The 17,581-nt window shown below is 37.5% G+C and overlaps 1 protein-coding gene across 1 annotated transcript; it reads right to left on the reverse strand.

Annotated features, from left to right (window-relative positions):
• Window positions 1-1,833: 1,833 nt before the first annotated feature.
• Window positions 1,834-15,937, reverse strand: LOC140234392 (malate dehydrogenase, cytoplasmic-like). Its single transcript, XM_072314446.1, has 8 exons — window positions 15,801-15,937; window positions 12,825-12,923; window positions 10,574-10,670; window positions 9,906-10,081; window positions 8,794-8,916; window positions 7,724-7,900; window positions 6,690-6,803; window positions 1,834-3,247 (listed from the first exon to the last, which is right to left on the reverse strand). Exons 1-8 carry the CDS (start codon window positions 15,801-15,803, stop codon window positions 3,035-3,037), a joined length of 1,002 nt encoding a protein of 333 aa, XP_072170547.1. The 5' UTR covers window positions 15,804-15,937; the 3' UTR covers window positions 1,834-3,034.
• Between the last annotated feature and the right edge of the window lie 1,644 nt (window positions 15,938-17,581).

Genomic DNA, 17,581 nt, shown 5'->3' on the forward strand with positions numbered 1-17,581 from the left:
CAGAGTTGCCCCTTTCGACTTCTGTCACACACACCATCCAAAGCATTTCAGCATCCACTCCTGGCATTCTCAGTCATACTCCGATTGCTCAATACACAACCACATAATCGTTTCATACATGATCAATCTATTGGAGAGTATAGCTGTGGCATACATGTACCTGTAATCAGAATGTACTATTGTATGTGTGTGTGTGTGTGTGTATGTATGTGTGCAATGGCGGATCCAGAGGAATGCGCACCTGGCTTTGTTGTAAAAGCAAAAGAAATAAAAAGAAAAAAATGAGATGAAACCTGGAAGTAGCACCAGAAATATCGTTTGCGCACCTCCCCTCCCCTATGGAATACTAGAGTAACTGGATCCGCCCCTGGTGTGTGTGTGTGTGTGTGTGTGTGTGTGTGTGTAGGCCTCATGATGTGTACTTATTCTGTTCGGCAGTCTGTAGGATATAAGTGTTTGGGTTTTAGTTGTTGGTTGTATGTTGTTGTTGGTTTTTTTTAAATCTTCCTACACACCCATAACTAATGCTTCCCTGGTAGCATCAGAATGTGAGCGGGTTCACCAGACACAGGGTTGGGAGAGGGCAGGGAGGGTGCCTCGTTTCCTTCTGTTTGATATGTTTGCCTTTTCTCTATCTTTTTTTTTTTTTTTTTTTTGGTAATATATACAAAGTTCTTTCTTTTTCATTGGTAACATTGACAATGTGGAATTCGTGTTGTCATAATGAAATTTGTATTGTTTTGCAATAAACTAATGTGTATATCATAGTTCATATGAAAAAGGAAAGAATTTAAAAGATTGACAAAAAAAAAATACTGAAAAAAAAATACATATGAAGAGTTTTAGTGCAAAGTGGTCTTAGTGCCATTTTTAAACATTTTGAATCAAGTCATCATCAGACCTTGATGACGGAAATTAAACCTTTCCATTAACACTTATCTTGTAACATAACAAGAAATGTTCTACAAGTTATGATTAAAAATATCCTTCATTTTCTTATTATTTTCTGTTTTTTCAGCAGCTTAAATCACAAATATCTCAACTTAACCAGAATGGATTTAGCTCATATTGCAATAAACTCTTCATATATTCTCCACTCTTAGTGAGACAGAAAACACACATCTACACATGAACACAAACATACATACATACTGGCAGGCATATCCATGTACACATATACACAGGTATTCTTATTACACCCCAATGCATGGACTTGTCCACTGTAAGAATTTTTACCTCTATTGTTGGGCCAATGAAAGGCCTTTCATATCACAAAGACACTTGGTATTTTTGTCCACATTTATGCTGTCACATTTGGGACAGCTTATACCCTATGAACAAAGGCCCACTTACAACAGTGCCTCTGCCACATTCTTTTATGTGTATGAAACTTTCACAAAAACTCACAAGGAGCCAAGAGTAATTAAAGTAAAATTCGCACAAAAAGCTTTTTTTTTTTTTTTTTTTTTTTTTTACTACACAACGCATTAAATGCCAGTGGCAATTGGTATAAGTTTCTTGGCACAATAAAGGCCTTGTTCTTCAATTTGTGAAAGTTTCATACCGCAAATCTTTCTTGCTTTACAAGTATTCAGCAGGGAAAAAAAAAAAAAAAAAAAGGTTGGTGTGTGGCTCTTAATGGCATGTGTGTATTCACACACAGGTTCTGTTTCAAATAGTCACAAACATTGATACACTTCATAACATACACGTGTATATATGTGTGTGTGTGTATGTGTGTGTGTGTATGTGTGTGTGTGTGTATGTGTTATCAAAGAAATTACTTAAATTACTTCTACAGTGTACTATGACATATAACAGAGAACGGCTATGTGAATATATCTCATTTAATGCTCAATGATCACAGCACATCATGAATCAGAGCTTTGACAATAAAGCAGAAATTCTTCACTTCCATCCAAAATATTCAAAACAAACCGGGGGTCTGTTGGACAGTAATGTACTTTCTAATACACTTCAGAAAATGAAATTGGTTGATATCCACAAAACCATAAAACAAAGAGTAATTATTGGCAACCTGTTTAAATGGTTACCATACAATTGGTCATGATTTCAAGCTGAAATAATAATCATCTACTCCATTTAGAAAACAAGACGAGTAACAACCATCTACACCAGGTTATTACCACATTCATATTCTCCATTTGTATTATTTTCATTGGTGAGTTAAGACTACCTTCAAAACATGAACACCTGAACATTCAACATGAATAGTTACCTGAAGGTGTAAGTTTCTAAGTGGTGTATATGCTGAATAACCCTATTAAAAATAGTATTTCATCATTTAATTTTTTTTTTTTTGTGACAAAACTGTTGCTCACCCTCATATTAAAAACAAAAAATTAATATACCAGTACGAAACCTTTGACTGGATTTATCTTTATCTCCTTGTCATGAAACATAATTATCTTCATAGAACTTGACAGCCCCCAAAAGGGCCTCTACCACACTGGCGTTCGAGGTGCGGAAAGAGCACTAACAGGACACTAAAGCAATGCAGGTACCGTCTTATCAGATTGAGTAATTTGCATTTATACAAGAGGTACATTGGGAAGACAATTTTGTGCAATGGTCATAGAGCTTCAGGCTGGCATTTCCTTCTGATGCAATGCATGTGTATCTCGCAAATATTGTGCTCAGCAAAAAAACTACCACAACAAAAGGAGTGATGAAATTCAGAATTTCAAATTGTCTAGTTGAAGCTAATGATGTAAATAGTACTAGTTTATAACATATCACTCTTGACAACTCCTTTTCATGCACACTCAAGATTCTGCAAATTATCACTTCAACACATTCCTCTCTTGCACCAGTGAAAATAATACAAATCAAAGTTTACAGCTCAGTGCTTGGTTGGGAGCACACAGGGACACTTCACATATTCTCCTTAATATCTTTTCTGAATTTGGATTACTAAATTTTTGTCCTGCTTACTGTACTACGTAAGGATTGAAGCCGACATGACTCAAAGACGTGACTGTGCAGTGTTAGGGCTCTTTCCGCTTCCTGGTTGTCAATTGCAGAAGGTGAGGGCAGTGTCACGCTCGGAAACGAGCTCCTTGGCTGTGGCATCCATCTTCTCGCGGGCAAAATCGCTGATGGACAGCCCAGGGACGATGGTCCAGGAGTGGTCAGGCGCGATAGTGACTGGCATGCTGTATATGATATTCTCTGGGATGCCATAATGGGACCCATCTGACAACACACCCATAGATACCCATGTTCCCTGCAAGATTAAATGATAAGGGGGAATAGATTTGTCAAAATTTCACACAGAAATGCTCAAAAAAACTGAAATAATGATTGTTTCACCAGCTGAATACAGTAATTGATGATGGTCACAACACATAGAAGTTCACTTTATATTCATCTTTTTAACCCATCACATTTCTGTCTTTATTTCTACTGACTAGATATTCTTCAGAGCAGAAGGAGGGGAGTTATTTCAGGTGTTAATATCTGTGGTGAAGGCTAACATTTATGAGATTTAGAGAAGTTTGGCACTTGGCTTGTCCAACATCAGCTCAAATCCACCATGACATGTATGATGCAGTGAAGTGCACAGCCGGCTAATTGCACTAGTTAAAGGACAAGTTCACCTTCATAAACGTAAGGATTGGGAGAATGCAGCAATATTAGTAGAACACACCAGTGAAAGTTTGAGGAAAATCGGAGAATCGATGCAAAAGTTAAGAATTTTTTAAGTTTTTGAGTTAGAACCGCTGGACTACTAAGGCTCGTGATGTCATATGAGTACAACAGTATAAAGAAAATGTAAAGAAAATTCAACATATTTTCACTTTTTTTCGCATAATAAAAGAGCACTTGACTTGCCTCTTTCTAAAGGCGATGGGAATAATATTACCCATAACATATGTCAGTAATGAGTCAAGGGAATGTGTACTTTTTTCAAAAGATGAAATTTTGTGAAATTCTCTTTATATTTTCCTTATATAGTTGTACGCATGTGACATCATACACTGCAGTAGTCTTCTCATCCAGCGGTGACTGCACAAAAACTTCAAAAATTCATAACTTTTGAACGGATTGTCTGATTTTCCTCAAACTTCCAATGGTGTGTTCTACTACAGTGAAACCCCGTTATAACGAGGTCCGTGGGACCGGCGATATTACCTCGTTATAACCGGTACCTCGTTATAACCGTACGCATCAAAAACAAAGAAAAACATAAGCACGACATCGGAATATACCCATCCTTTGCGTTGTTATTACACAATTATGGATCATTATTATTGAGATAATAAAGGGAATTTATTTGTGAATTAGACGAAAAAGTAGATGTTGAAATGAGATAATTCTTTATTGTAATTCGTGTTAATTTTTCCTAACACCAGCGCAAATAGAGTAAAATACAGGCGTTGTTTACCATAACTTGCGAGGTATTTTTACGCTGTTGGTGCCCAGCGGGAATGCGATGATTTCATGAATCATTTCGGCTGTAATCTTGTACAATATAATCTTATGATCGTTGCGCTCGAAGGGATTAAAAATGCGTTCTTTATTTTCTTCCGAAAATTTCTTCGCGTTTTGTACATCCGTTCTTGAAAAATATGCGACAGGATTGAATGTGGAAGGTTACATTGTGATCCTTTTTACGCAAATCTGTACCTCATAGACCATTCTGAAAGAAAGAAAAATCTTCATTGTGAAATGCAGTGTTAAAATTGTGATAATGAACAAACCCAGATCTATTCAAACTAATAAATGCGTTTGTTTCTAGGTTAACATGCTTATTCAACTATTTTTTACGCTACTGTCACCTGGCGAGATCGCGATAATTTCAGAGTAACATACATGCGTTATTTACCGTTAACTTGAGAGGTATTTTACGCTGTTGGAGCCCAGCGGGAATTCGATAATTTCATGAATCATTTCGGCTGTAATTTTATACAATGTATGATCGTTGCGTCCGACGGGATTAAAAATGCGTTCTTTACTTTCTTTCGAAAATCTCTTCGCGTTTTGTACATCCTTGAACTGTTAAATGCGTTTGTTTCTTTTTCCCGACACCGATTAAATAGGTTAATATGCGTTATTCAACTATTTTTACGCTACTGTCACCCGGCGAGATCGCGATGATTTCATTAATCATTTCGGCTTTAATCATACACACTCATATTTAAATTATCATTTGTTAAATGATAATGAACAAATCCAGATCTATTCAAATTAATAAATGCGTTTGTTTCTTTTTCTGAACACCGATTAAGCAGGTTAACATGCGTTATTCAACTATTTTTACGCTACTGTCACCCGACGAGATCGCGATGATTTCATTAATTATTTCGGCTTTAATCATACACACTCATATTTAAATCATCATTTGTTGATGATAATGAACAAATCCAGATCTATTCAAATTAATAAATGCGTTCGTTTCTTTTTCTGAACACCGATTAAGGAGGTTAACATGCGTTATTCAACTATTTTTACGCTACTGTCACCCGACGGGATCGCGATGATTTCATCAATTATTTCGGCTGTAATCATCCACACTCATATTTGCTAAGCAGCAAAAGAACTGGAAGTCGGAACTAAAAATGGAAAGGATATAATAATGAGTTGCACACGCATTCCAGTTGTCCATTTTTGGCCACAAGTGTCGCTACGTGAAAAGTTTTTGAATGCGTTATCTTTTTTATTTCTCGTTGCGGTGTGGTCTGCCCTAATATCACGCACGCGTATCTCGCGGAAAAGAAAATCGAATGATTATGTTTAATGATTTAGTAGGAACATCGGAAGACATTCCTGTGTCTTATCGCGTGATTTAGAAGAAAACATGGAAGGAACGGTTCTCTGCAAAACGGAAAAAGACGTGGATAGCGTGATTTCGGTTTTCAGGGTTTCGTTTGTCGCGTGTTTGAAAGCGGCAATTTAGTCAAGAAATGGAACCTCGTTATATCCGATCAAATTGCTTATATTTTTCTTTATCATGATGCACCGAAATTGTCCTCGTTATAACCGGAATCTCGTTATAACCGAACTCGTTATAACCGATTCGTTCTGCCATAGGTTTACACGCAAAGGAAAATGGGACCGACGCGATCACCTCGTTATAAGCGGTTCCTCGTTATAACCGAACTCGTTATAACGGGGTTTCACTGTAATATTGCTACATTCTCTCAATCCTTATGTTAATGAAGGTGAACTTGTCCTTTAATTAGGCCTGGCGCAAGTTGTACAAACCTCAACATGCTACACTAACTGCGAGTACCACACTTACAGTACACTTACAAGTGCACCACATGAAAAGGCATGTTCCTATAGGAAACATGTCATGCTCTGAGATCCCTAGATTACAATCAGTCTTATATGTGATTACTTGTAAAATGTAACCACATCTTTTCTTGACTGTGACCACCCCCTCCCCCCAAAAAGAAGTCATCATATAAAAAGAAACACAATAAGAGTGCGTGTTGGGTTATTATTGTTGTTGATGATGTTACCGCTGTTGATGTTGTTGTAGTTGTTGTTGCTGTTGCTGTTGCAGTTGTTGTTAAATGAATATCCCAAAGAACATGTGTCACAAAACCTTTTGCCATGGGCATATACATTAGCTGAAGAGCTGGAAGAGCTTCACTGAAAATAACAGCCTATGAAAAGTAGTGGATTTTGATCTGACAAAGGGGGAAATTATGATGAAATACCTCCTTCGTGCCAAACCACCAGTCCCTCATGTGGTCACAGATGGCTTTAGCTGCTGACATCGCACTGGACAACTTCCTGGCCTTGATGATGCTGGCTCCACGCTGCTGGACAGTCTGGAAACACAACACAAAGTAGCACATTTAGGCTTATAGTTCAACATATGCAAGTCATTAAGATGGCACCAACATTTCCACACTGGCATTGGCTTCACAACAGTTGTATTAATAGCTTTTCTGAACATATGACTACTTTTCCACATCAGCATCGGCTCCTTCAAGATAATATTAGCTTTTAATCCGTTGAGGACGGGCTGATTTTGCTACAACACGCATTTCCCATACACTCTTTCCCAAGTATACTCGGGACTCGTCCTCAATGGGTTAATCAAAATTCTACATTAGTCTTTCTAAACCAGCCTCAGCTAACAAATTACTGCGAGCTATTCATATCGACATAAGCATTTCCACATTAGCATTGGCCTTTCAAAATCAGCATTAGCCCTTTTTAAAACTGCCAGAGACTCTATGTCATGTTGCAGTGAATCATGTGAAATCTTGCTGATTGAGTTTCTACATATTACTTGATGTTTTCACTAAACCTCTGAAGAGAATTCATGTACATTCCACATAATTATACGGTATCCTCCTGACTTCACCTCTGGGACTTTAAATTACGTACCACATCGACCGAGTACTGTAGCAGTCAGGAGTAATCAGTAAGTAGAAGCATTCCATAGCAAGCCACCTATTTTCCACCTCTCACCTGTCTTTCTTTCTCACTACAGATCCTTTCTCCTTCTGACTAACATAGAATTTGCAATTCTACAAAAATGTCAGTTTCAACATTTTTACTGAATAAAATATACTCCACCTTTTCTGAATATTTTGCAAACAAGCCTACAGTTACAGGAAAGCTTCGCTTGCATTTTCTGTGCTGAGACTTCCTGTTTATTGTTTGGGTGTGACATCCTACAACAAGAGGATTTACATCTGATATTGTAAAACCTTAACATCAATCCTCCATCACAACACACCTTAATGAACTCTCCATTGAGCCAGTCATCATCCTTCACAGTTTCTTGGACAGTCTTTGTTGCACCAGACGAATTGACAGTGGCATGGGCGGCGTCTGGGAATTGGGTACTGGAGTGGTTACCCCAGATGATGACTTTCTGGACCTCATTACAGGCAACACCCACACGGCTGGCAATCTTCAAATAGTTTCAATTTAGAAATTGAGAAATGATTAGCAAACACATATGGATTGTCCCATGCCTCAAATGGGTTGGAATAGATTGACACAGTAGAAGATGCACAAGTGGACTTTGGGTGACATCTACAATATATGACACACATATAAAGAGAAAATGGGGGGGGGGGGTGGGGGAGAGGAGAGAAATTCCATCTACTAGGTGAGGATTCAGCTTAAAACTTTTTGTGAGATACTTAGAAACCACTTCATGAAATGTTACAGGGCATGCAATTCTAAGATGAATTCAAAATTATTTGATAAAAAATACTTTTGAAATGACTGACAAAAACAAAGTGAAACAAAGCAATCCTAATAAAAGGTTGGTCCCACCTTTGTGAGGATCGCATTCTTTGGGATAACTCAGTCATTTCAAAACCAGTTTTCATCAAATAAACTTTGAATTCCGTTTAGAATTATATGCTATTTCATATTTCATAAAGGTTTCTCATTATCTCAAAAAATAATCATCAAAACATGTTGGAAACCTGAAGCCCCATCTCAATCGAAACTGTACCATCCCTTTAAACATGCTGTCTGCAGTTGCATGTATGAATCAACTTATGGTCAAAATTACGACAGCAAATCATTTTAAAAACAGTCAAACATATTACTGTCTCCTCACAGGTATGACAGTTAAGAAGGGATGATATTTAACACATCTTTACACTGGGCAGGTCAAATACATATCACGACATTCATCGTACTTTGTCATTCAATCAATTTTTTTATGTTTTTCCCAATAGGTTTTTCAGAACGAGTTGATACTTAAATCAAATTATTCAAAATTTCCACAGCAAGTTCTTCTATCTCCAAGGGCAAATGACAGAATGCTTTGATTGGAGAATAACTCACCTGTGCCTGAGCCCTGTTCTGATCCAGTCGTGTCATGCAGGTGAAGTTCTCCTTGGGGATGCTGGGTGCATTCCTCTGGCAGATCAAGCAGTTTGTGTTGGCCGGATTGCCCACCACTAGGACCTATGAGATACAAATATATATATATGCATTATGCAAGATCGATGTGGAATGACACAAGGCCAATAATACAGTCTGTAAAAATATTGTTGCAAGACACATTTGTCACATTCATTATCTTATTCAGGGCTGCTGATATTCTTTCATCAAAATACGGGAGATGCTCACTGGTCCTCACCCGAATATCACAAGTTCAACTTCCATGCACTCTTGCAAACTATTATGTATGCACACTGCAACCTTTCTTCTTTTTTTTTCTTTTTGCGAGGGGGTTTTGAAGCTTCCAGGGAACATGGTGCCATCAATTTGTATATTCCTATCATATGGCCAAAAATACCTGCAAGTAGGTATACCGGTAAACTTTGACAATGCATTTTCAAAGAGGAGATAAAAATGTAAAAATTGGCCCCCAATTCACTCCCAGCCCCAATGGGGTCACCCCTGTACATTGACTAATGTCTTCACTCAGAGCATTTCTGGTTTTAAGGAAGGATTTTGTATTTTGTTTTTTGTATTTGTGTGTGTCTGTGTGTGTTGATCCTCTAAGTTGAAGATTTTGAGGATCCCTAGGGATCCCATGGTGGTAGGGGGGGGGGGGGCATGGTGCCCATTTGTATGCAGATTATGTGACCCTAGTGATAATGGCTGACAAGTTTGGTGACAAACTTGACCATGTATTTTCAAAAAGAAGTTGAAAATGTGAAGATTGGACCCAAATTTAAAGAAAAGGTCAGTTTTACTACCATGGACTTTATTTCATCCTCAAAGATGAATAGTATATCTGCAGATAAACATGGATATTCCATAATTAATATTGAACAAACAAAATGTGGAGACAAGCACAATTCAATTTGTCTGCATCTGCTTCGTATTGTACAAAAGAATCAGCTACTTACTACAACTGTGATTTCATTGTTTACAACATTATTATTATTACTGGACTACATTATTATTCATTATGAGCAGGGTCCTTTCTTTGAGTTTGGGCATACCTTGACCGTCTTCTTGGCATATTGATCAAGAGCCTTTCCCTGTACTTCAAAGATCTTTGCGTTGGCCTTTAGGAGATCGGCTCTCTCCATGCCCTCCCTGCGTGGCATGGCGCCCACCAAGATTGCGACATCAATATTGGTGAAGGCTTCCTTTGCGTCAGCAGTGGCAACGATGTCTACATATACACATTGGAGAAAATGGGCCTCTGTCCATTAAACTGGATACAGAAACATCACATTGTATCACAGACTGTCTGTGTATTCACATGTGACAAATGTATCATACTGTCTCTTTAAGGACAGATTGGGCAATCTGTGACATACGGAAACATTCAATCATGGTAAACTGCTCAGAAGCATTTTTGAAATCTGATAGATATATCTTAAATGTGAAATGCCACACAGAAAATATACATTGTGGAAGTGACTTTGTTTTTTCCCCTCATTTTTCAGTCTTCATTGCGCAAAAGCTGCTACTCTACACACTCAACTGGTGGAAAGACTACACACCACAGTATTGGGCAATTAAAACAAATTTTCAGCAATTCATAGTCATAGCTTATTATGTAGAAACACTGCTTTCAGTGGCCTGAACTCTTTGTCAGTGCAAGCACCAGCATTTTTGACAGTCAATGAAAAATGGCTGTCAGAGCCTGAATAAGCCTTACTTTTGACCAATGGTAGAGAGCAATCCTGGAGCTCCATGACAACGCCTTCCAAGACCGTCATCATTTGCGGAATGTCAAGGAGCACAAGGTTCAGGAGCTGTGCAAGAGAAAAATGAATCCATTTTTTTCATCGGACAAAATCAAAACCTTTTATCTTTTGTATGTATACCAGTGCAATACAATTTAACAGGACAAGTGATGTACCTTACTTGAATATTTGTCCTGTCAACTGAGCTGAAAAGTTTCCGAATAATAATTAACACAAAATCTCTACACTTACACATCTTTTGTTTTATTTTCTATTCTGATGCCCACTGCACAGAACACGACTTGAAGTTGAATGACCTTACTACGAGACCAGGGGCCCGTTTCATAAAACTTGTCATCAGTGACAAGTTGTCATAGATGTGACAAGCTACTGAAATCCTTGCATCTGATTGGCTGAGAGCAAATTTGTCATAGAAATGTGGCAGTTGTCACTGATAACAATTTTTATGAAACAGGCCCCAGGTCATGCAACCTGGCAACGCCAATTACGTGACCTAATCTTAAGGATCTGCAACCTGCCTCCCACATACTTTAGAACACAGCGTGGGTGCAGCTAGTAGCTAGCTAGCTATAAACCCACGACCACTTAAGAAAAAAATTCAACATACAATGTAGGTCATGTAACCTAGTCTTACAACCTTACACTTGGGTGTTTGGTGACGTCAAACCGACAGTTGGAAATTTATATAACCTCAGGTCATGTAGTGTGCGGTTGTGGGCTTTACTATATGTATTGTTAATGCTAGGTACAAGCTGGTACTTTAGTTAAATTATCGTACTTCTTAGCATGAAACCTAACAAACTAAATCATGCATTAACCATTTAATTATGACAATCTCAGAATACTCAGAATCGAGGCCTTTGGGCCTGCTATAATAGTATTATGTTTTTTACTGAGCATCCAATGTCAAGGTTGATTAATTTCAGCCATTAGTATTAAAAGGACATCTTTCAGCAGCACAGCATAATTATGCATAACTGTGATATATTGAGTATCTAAGTCCACAGGCTGCAAAAATTTTCTTATACAGACCCTGCATGAAATTTTAGACAAGAAATGTCTCTATGGCAACTGGTATGCTTCCACAATGCATCACATTATTTTCCAAATACTATAGGTGTACAGTACATCTTGCCAATGTGAGATGACAACTTATGATTGGCAAGTAATCACTACTGTAAACGTGGAAATTTTCGCGGTACATTAATTTTCGCGGATTTCGCGCTACGCTCGGCTAGCGCGAATTCAAAAACGCGCGAATATATCTTCACAATTTTCTACGCACATTTTGAACGGGATGAATTGTGTGCGCTTCATCGATGATACTGCTACGTAGTACAATGTACAGGCATGTTTACGCTACTAGTACTGTGCGAAGAGATGATACCCTAGATTGCTGTGTACTGTAGCATGCATGTGTGCACCGCATGCATCGATGCTACAGTCCCCCGTTACTACGGTACTAGAGTCACAGCTGTACTACGTATTTGAGTGCTTGTACTCGCAGTCGAGCCGCGCGAATTTAAGAACCCGCGAATACGTTTTCGAGCCGCTCAGCGCGAAAAATTAATCGCGCGAAAATATTAACGTTTACAGTATCTGGTATTATATGTACAGTACACCCTATTTCATAATGATACTACAATATGAGCCATTTTCAAAATATGAAAAAAAAAAATAATCTGACTTTTGACCTTACATTTCTAAGGAGAATCACTGCCACGCAATATATGTATATTACCAAGTTTCATGGAGCTATTTTGAGTCATTTCCAAGATATGGGGGAAAAAATGGAATTTTAGCATTTTCACTTGACCTTTGACCCAAAGACCAAAACCTTTTCCTAGAGAATCCTTATGTGGTATTACATGTCTACATACACTTAGTTTCATGAAAATATCTTCTGCCATTGTAGAGATACGGGGGAAATAGCTCTAGAAATTTACAGTTTGACCTTGACCTGTGATACACTGGCCAAGTTTCATTTGGATGCCTCAAAACAGTTCTTGTGAATGTTGCCCACAAAATTGATTACTGATGGACAAGGAAGACCAACAGAAGGATGGAAAGACAACTCCAAAACATAATGCCTCCAGCAACACTTCATGGCAGATGCATACAAACTGATTGATACAAGATGCTGTATAGAAGTGAAATGATAGTAGGCTTTTACAGGAAATTTGTTTTCTTTTGTGTTCTTACCTGGTTTGGTCCAAAGACATCTCCCTTCGCAATGGAGTAGAGGAGTGAGTAGGCAATCTGCCCTGCAGCACCAGTCACCAATACACTCAGTGGTTCTGCCTGTAATTAATCAGTCAAATAAGTCTGTCACAAAAGAAAACTTTTTTTTTTTTCTGCTTCCTCGGAAACACCAACATAATGGTCAAACATCTTGCAAGCATCAACATACAAATTTGGTTTAATTATGTGGCCAACACAGGATAGAAAAGACCAATGATCAATTTCACCTACATGAAAGATGTATAATTTACCCTTGTAGAGCTGTTGAGATCACTGAATTCAATAAGTGAAATAACCAATGGGCCTATCTGACTTCTTGTTTGTAATTTTCCTATGTGACTTCCGACATCTCCGCTAAACCTATTTGGAATCACTGTATTCTAGTCCAAACCTGCACAAACAAAGCTTACATTTCATTGATAGCTACAGACCAGTAACCTTCTTCCTAAATTACTCCAATATCAACTGAAGTCATTTCCAGCTTTTACATTCATGGACATTGGGAGCACTGCTATGCTGCATACTTGGCATAAATTGCAATCTGTTCTCTCTCAAACCAATGACAGGGATCACAACTCAAATTTAATTCAGAGAGCATCTCACACATTTAAAGGACAAGTCCACCTTCATAAACATACACCGTTTGTAAGGATTGAGAGAATGCAGCAATATTAGTAAAACACATCAGTGAAAGTTTGAGGAAAATCGGACAATCTGTTCAGAAGTTATGATTTTTTTTGAAGTATCTGTTCAGCCACTGCTGGATGAGAAGACTACTAGAGTGTATGATGTCACATGCGTACAACGATGAAAGGAAAATAAACAGGGAATTTCACAAAACTTTACTTTTTGAATAAAGTGCACATTTCTTCGATTTGTTACCGACATATGTTAAAGGGACTGTACAGTACTGGTTGAGGTGGGGATTCATGTTTTTTACATTCCTAAGTGAGATAATGAGAAACCTCTTGTGAAATATGAAAGAGCATGTGATTTTACGAAGGATTCAATATTTATTTGATGAAAATTGGTTTTCAAATGGCTGAGATATCAAAAAAAAGTGATAATAATAAAAGGCGACAGGCCACAACTTTATTAGGATCTCTTTGTTTCACCTTGTTTTTGGATAACTCGCGCCACTTCAAAACCGATTTTCATCAAATAAACTTTTGATACCCCCTAGAATTGCATGCTCTTTGACATCTCATAGAGTGGTTTCTGAATATCTCGCAAAATGTTAAAAGCTAAATCCTCGCCTCGACCAGAACTGTACACACCCTTTAAGGGTAATATTATTCCCCCGCCTTCTAAAAGAGAAAAGTCGAGTGTTCTTTTGTTATGCAAGAAAAATGGAAATATGTTGAATTTACTTTATTCTTTCTTTATATTGTTGTACACATGTGACATCACAAGCTATAGTAGTCTTTTTATCCAGCCGTGACTGAGCAGAAATTTCAAAAATTCATAACTTTTGAATGGATTGTCCAATTTTCCTCAAACTCTCACTGATGTGTTCTACTAATAATGCTGCATTCACTCAACCCACATGTCTATGAAGGTGAACTTGTCCTTTAATACGTCACCAGTCAAGGGAACATCACACATTTAAACTAATCTGAAATCATGAATTAAATCAGTCAAAATATATTATATCCTGAAAATCAACAAGAAGAGAAAATGGACATAATAAAGAGGATAGGATAAGGAAAATGATTGCAAGTTATCCTCTAAAATCTCTATAGGAGTCTTAATCACAACTTTCCAGGAAGTACGACAGCTTTTTTTTTTCTTACCTTACGGAGGATAGCGATAACATAAAAAAAAAAAATAAATAAATAAATAGATAAAAGACTCCTCTGGACAGACACCCCATCTTTCAGTCTACTCTCTTCAATCTCGATGATTTTTCATTACCAAACCCTCTACCTGATGCTGAAGCTCCATTCTTCCTTAAAATTGTCCTTGTCTCCATCAGAGTATTAAAAAAAAAGATAAAAACTTCCAGCTCACTGCTGCACTGCACTTTGACCGAGTGTCACCGGCTTTCGTTAGGCCAAGGCCCTACTTTTATTTCCTTTATACAGTAGGTGGTCTAACATGGACAATTTCTCAGTTCTTTCTCCCCTTCTGGACTACATTTTAAGTTTGTATATTCTTTCCCATCAGAACTTGAGTTTTCAATAATTGCCTACTGACACTGACTTCGCACTTACTTACTCACTGTTAGTATTTGGCGATTTCACTCTCTGGCTCTAGCTCTGCAATCGATACATTTGTCATTGCATGCTGCATGGATGGTTTACCAGCTTTCTTTACCACGTATTGTTATTCATGATTGTATGAGTTTGTCTACTGACGCTGACAAAAAGATAGATAGAAAAATCGGCTATCCTGGGTTTTAGGGGTCTAAATTATTTTGGGCTTCTAACTTCAGCACAGGCATAGATACGGACTATGGAAAGCCAAATAGGATTAGGGTTATAGGGTTAGGGTTAGGGTTTTAAGGTTAGGGTTAGGGTTAGGGTTTAGGTTAGGGTTAGGGTTATGGTGAAACCATTTTGGCTTTCCATATTCCGTATCTATGCCTGTGCTGAAGTTAGCAGCCCAAAATAATTTAGACCCCTAAAAGCCAGGATAGCCGAAAAATCTGTCTGTTCGGATTAAGAAAAAAATAATAATAATAATCATTTTTCGACTTTTACGGCCCTCCTCCGGCTCCAGAGAGGAACGGAGACACGTAGGCCGGCTGCCTTCTTATAACGTATCCGCGGAACACAAGATCCCCTCCGACGATCTGAACAACAAGATCATGAACATGATGAAGATACAGACCGATCTTTCGGTCAAACAAAAAGATGGCTCTGGGAAACTGAATGTGAAACAGTGCACACAAATAATCTATAGTTTCACGCAGAATATAACGGGCTAGATACTCACCATGCTTCTATACTTTTCTGCTTGATCTCCCAGAGAACTTCGTCTAGCTGGCACGCGATGTATGACGGATTTTACGAGGCCCGGCCCAGGGTAGTTGTAGTAGCTCGTTATAGCTATCAGCCGCCACCACTACAGCATGACAGCACAGTGTAAGTGTTAGTGCGGCATGCACCACGTTCTCAATTTATTCAGTATGCCAGAGGTCATAGGCCATGCAGAAGCACACGCACAGCGCATGACCAAGGAGCTATAATAGCTCCTTGGCATGACAACAACGGGACAATCATGGATCATGGATCTACAAGGAGGAGTGGGGCTACTACATTGACTCCGATGCCCATCATGATACATAAAGTCGACATTCACTGATGATAATGATCTGAAATTATTATAAGATCATTTTCGTGGAGAAACGACTGCCTTCCAGTTTCTGTTGAAGCAGTCAAGATATCGTGTTTATGATTTTCTTTTTGGAGAAAAATTAAGGGAGTTAAAGATTTTAGGAGTGTATTTCAGTTTGGATCCAAATGTGCAAAAAATATTGAATTATACTAGTAAAAGAACTATTCAATAAAATAAAGAAATTGTTAACACATGTGATGGTCGAAGCAGCGTGAGTTTACATTAGTTGGGTAAATTCAGTTATTGAAGACTTTCATTTACTCTAAGTTGATATATATTGGGTCCCTTACCCTTTTGCCTGAATGGGTTTATGATGACTTGGGAATTGGTGCTTGTGAATTTGTTTGGTAAGGAAAACCAATTATTAAACAAACAAAACAAAACAAAACAAAAAAAAGCTGTTTGGTATTAGGTTAAGAACAAGGGAGAGTAAAATTGATACATTTTCCATTATTGATAAATGCGCAAAGAGTATAATGTGGGTTAAAAGGTTACTAAACAAGAAATGAAATGGAAACAACATTTTGGGTTTGTTACTAAAACATACACGAGGTGACTTTTTATTTTTTTTTTTATTATCTAATATATTTTTTATTTTGTTTTTACTGGAATTTTATAGGAATTTGTTGGAAACATGGGTGAAAACAAGGGAATATAGGGCTAATCATAATCAAGTGAGCTTGTGTATTATTTTCGCCAAAGATTAATTTTGCATTCACACATTTATATAGAGCATTGATATTGTGTTGATGTTACGATGTAAAAAAGGATGTCCTTGATTTGTTATTTTGTGTATGTTGAACTGTTATATTTTGTCATTCTGTTGCAGGGTCCCCTAGGATAACAGTGTGCAAACCACTGATGGGGCTACCCTGGGTAAAGAAAACTGAATAAATAAATGAATAATAAATAAGGAAGGAATTATTTTGAATAATAGAATGATTCGTATTGAAGGAAAATGCAGTTCCAGGGCCCCTAATGAAAATTTACATTTGAAAAAAAAAAATGTTTCAGATTGGAACATAATGGATATGAAGGGGGATTATATTCAGTGGAACATTTTTTTTTTAAATAAAGGACTTATATTTAGATGTGTTAATAATTATTCTGGAAATATATAAAGCGCTTCACCATTGAGTGGAGAAGGAATGCAGAGAATAGAAGTAGAGAATGATGTAAGTGTTGATGAAATGATTTTTATAAGAAATGGGAGGAAGATCCCTCTGGATAAGATTACCTCCAAAGATATTTATGTAGAATTGGTGAATAAAATAAGTGACGTTTCAGTGATGAAAGAAAAATGAGAAATTTATATATTTTTTTTATTTTTCTAGTAAAGATTGAAAATGTATTAGTAGCCGAAGCAGCACTGTGAGTTC

Source organism: Diadema setosum, chromosome 1 (assembly GCF_964275005.1).
Source record: "Diadema setosum chromosome 1, eeDiaSeto1, whole genome shotgun sequence".
NCBI classification, from domain to species: domain Eukaryota; kingdom Metazoa; phylum Echinodermata; class Echinoidea; order Diadematoida; family Diadematidae; genus Diadema; species Diadema setosum.

Excerpts from the sequence above, each read along its gene's own strand:
- LOC140234392 (XM_072314446.1), bottom strand. Across the intron at positions 7,901-8,793 it reads AGAACAGGGCTCAGGCACAG|ATTGCCAGCCGTGTGGGTGT; the intron begins GTGAGTTATTCT and ends AACTATTTGAAG. Across the intron at positions 6,804-7,723 it reads TCAATGGAGAGTTCATTAAG|ACTGTCCAGCAGCGTGGAGC; the intron begins GTGTGTTGTGAT and ends TTGTGTTTCCAG.